Here is a 3164-nt window from a genome sequence, read left to right as displayed (position 1 = left end):
CATTATTTAGTGTTTGTTGAGTTTTCAATTAATACCACTGTAACATTATTTAGTGTTTGTCGAGTTTTCAATTAATGAGCATGAATTAATTTCTTTTTGATTAATTAATTTAACCAACAAACAATGTCAATTACTTATTTTTTCTATGTTGATCGAATGTATAATTTCAAGGTCTGTAACTCTTCATGGTAAAATAAGAGAAAAAAATGTTGTTTATATATTAATTTTGTAAAATGACAAATATTAAGACACTTTCCATTTTTAATAAAGAGTAAAGAGGACATGTAAAAGAAATTTTCCTTTTTCATAGTAAAAGTTTTCCAAAGAGAGTGTTGTTGCTGAGTGAAATGCTTTTAAAATGAAGAGAAGGCATTTTAATTTAAAATATTAGGTATAAATTGATAATAATGTATGATTGTGGTGGGATGAAACTAAATGATATAAAATTAAAAGAGAATATAGGAATATCAAAAAAATTAGGGTAGTCAAATACACCATTGAATTAAATTTGAGAGAATTAAAATTAAATTAATAAAAAAGCGTATCACTAATCTTAGTAATATAGCTAAAAGGGAATTACTTACGTAAATATAATATATTTAAAAAATATTTACTATTTATAGTAATAACATTTTTTTATCTGGTTACTTTTAATATACGATTTTAATACGTATCACAAAGAACAATTTATTATTAATATATAATACAAGTTTTATTGATAAATAATATATTTAACACACATTTTAATATATTTATAATACAATGTGTCAATTTTTCACTAATCATACATAATATATTTTAAAAAAAATTATGATACATAATTCATATTAAATAAATATTACAAATTTAACATAATATTATTATGTATCATTAAAAATGACAACAAATAAAAAATATCATTAAAATCAATGATTATTTATTAAAAATATCATCCAAATAATTTTTCCAATTTAAAATGGATTGATAACCCAACTCGTTCAATTTTGATTTAAGTTTTAAATTGAATTTTTTTTCTTATAATTTAGTTGAGTACATAATATGAAAAATCTCAAAATATGACTATATAAAAAACATCATATAAAAAATATATATTTCCAAATATATTTAGACAAGACTTCTCATCGATCAATTTAAACTTTATATCAGTCCAAATCCAACATAGATTAAACTAAGCAAATCAAAATAACCTTAATTAATAAAATATGCCAATCATTAATCGGTCCACATCAAAACTGTTAAACCAAATATAATTTTATGAATTGATTTTTCCACTTCTACTTAAAACATGAGAACGTATTTTAACTAAATTGTAGAAATTTGTTCACAAGATTTTTTCATATGACAAGATTATTACTTAAATTTTTAATTGTCATAGTTTCCTTTTTTAGAGTCACATAATAAAATAATTTGTTAATAATTTTATGATGTAAAATATTGTAATTTATAGTATTTTTTCCTATTGCTTATCAATATATATTTTTTTAAATGTTAAATTAATAATAATTTAATTAAATTCTAAAAATTAATTATCAACAATTAGTTGAAGTGATTTAATATAAAAAGACGTCATAGGTTTTCAATTGGGAATTCAGTGCTCGCTCTCTACTCAACTCTAAAAAGGCAAAGGCATTCGTCTCATCTGTCACACAACACAACACAACACAACACACATTCTTCATCTTTTCTCCGCCGCTTCAAAAATTTTCATAGCAAAACCAATTAGCTTTTCAGCAGAGAATTAATGGAGTTATCAGCTCAACAACCACCAGCAGCGCTTAACCAAAATCGACAGCAGGCCGCGTGGTTTATCAGATCAGTACTGGCGAAGATCATCATGTATTGTAGCAACAACAAAGGTGGTACTGGCAGAGTAAGCACCAGATCCAAAATGCAAGCAGAAATGGGCAAGCGTTACTATATGATTTTACTGGTAATCAATTACATGTGTCTCTTCTTGGGTTCCGTTTCGTCTAGTCTGCTTTCGAAATTCTACTTCAATCACAAAGGTGGCAGTAGATGGGTTTCCACTTGGGTACAATGTGCTGGTTTTCCTCTTCTTCTATTCCCAATCTGCTTTTTCAGAATTTTCACCGACAGAAAATTGTTTTCTGGGTTCACCCCTAAAATCATCACCCTCTCAATTCTCATCGGGTTGTTGTTGGGGGTTAACAATCTTCTTTTCTCTTGGGGGAATTCTTATCTTCCTGTTTCAACGAATTCTCTGGTTTTGTCTACTCAATTGGCCTTTACCCTCGTTACTTCCATGATTATCGTCAAGCAAAAAATCACATACCCCAATCTGAACTGTGTCGTCGTTCTCACCCTCAGTTCGGTCATATTAGCCCTGAGTTCAAGTCACGACAAACCGATTGGACTAACAAAGGCGAAGTACTTCAAAGGCTTTTTCTCAACCGTAGGTGCAGGATTGATGTTCGCTCTTTACCTCCCTGTCATGGAGAAGATATACCAAAAAGTTAACTGCTACGCCATGGTAGTGGAAATGCAGCTGGTCATGGAGATAGCGGCGACGGTGTTGGCCACGGTGGGTATGGCAGCGGACGGCGGTTTCTCTGAGATGAAGAGGGAGAGCTTGAAGGTGTTCGATTTAGGACCGAAAGCGTACTGGCTGACGGTGGGGTTTAATGTGGTGACGTGGCAGCTGTGTTTCATGGGTACGGCAGGGATGGTGTTTTTGACGACGTCGTTAACCGGAGGTGTATGCATGACGGCGTTGATGGGGATAAACGTGTTGGGTGGAGTATTCGTTTACGGTGATTATTTCAGTGGGCTTAAAGCTGTGTCGACTTCGCTATGTGTATGGGGATTTTGTTCATATATTTACGGCATTTATATGAACATGAAGGAAGAAGAGGAGAATAGCAGAGAGAAGAATGTGAAGAAGATGAACAGTGATCATATTATGGAACTTGCAGAGATTGTTACGCATAACGCCTCAGGGTGATCACGTGACATCTCTCTCTATTTTGTTTTTTGTTTTATTCGAATATATTAGGGGTATTCTGGAGCTGGTTTATAACTGGCAAGTGTTTGTATTCAAGTTAAGTAATGGAAAAGTGAGGAGTAATGATTTATGGTTTTGACCAAAAACAAAAAATGGAAATGCTTGTTCTTATCTATGTTTAATAATATTAAGTTAAATTAAA

At 31.0% G+C, this 3164-nt stretch overlaps 1 protein-coding gene across 1 annotated transcript; it reads left to right on the top strand.

Annotated features, from left to right (window-relative positions):
- The first annotated feature begins 1590 nt into the window (after window positions 1-1590).
- On the top strand, window positions 1591-3164 carry LOC107010456 (probable purine permease 4). Its single transcript, XM_015209740.1, has one exon. It carries the CDS (start codon window positions 1742-1744, stop codon window positions 2960-2962), a length of 1221 nt encoding a protein of 406 aa, XP_015065226.1. The 5' UTR covers window positions 1591-1741; the 3' UTR covers window positions 2963-3164.

The sequence above is a fragment of the Solanum pennellii genome, chromosome 2, assembly GCF_001406875.1.
Source record: "Solanum pennellii chromosome 2, SPENNV200".
In the NCBI taxonomy this organism is placed as follows: Eukaryota; Viridiplantae; Streptophyta; class Magnoliopsida; order Solanales; family Solanaceae; genus Solanum; species Solanum pennellii.
The sequence above is the reverse complement of the archived record's forward strand: the minus strand, read 5'-3'. Positions and strand labels throughout refer to the sequence as shown.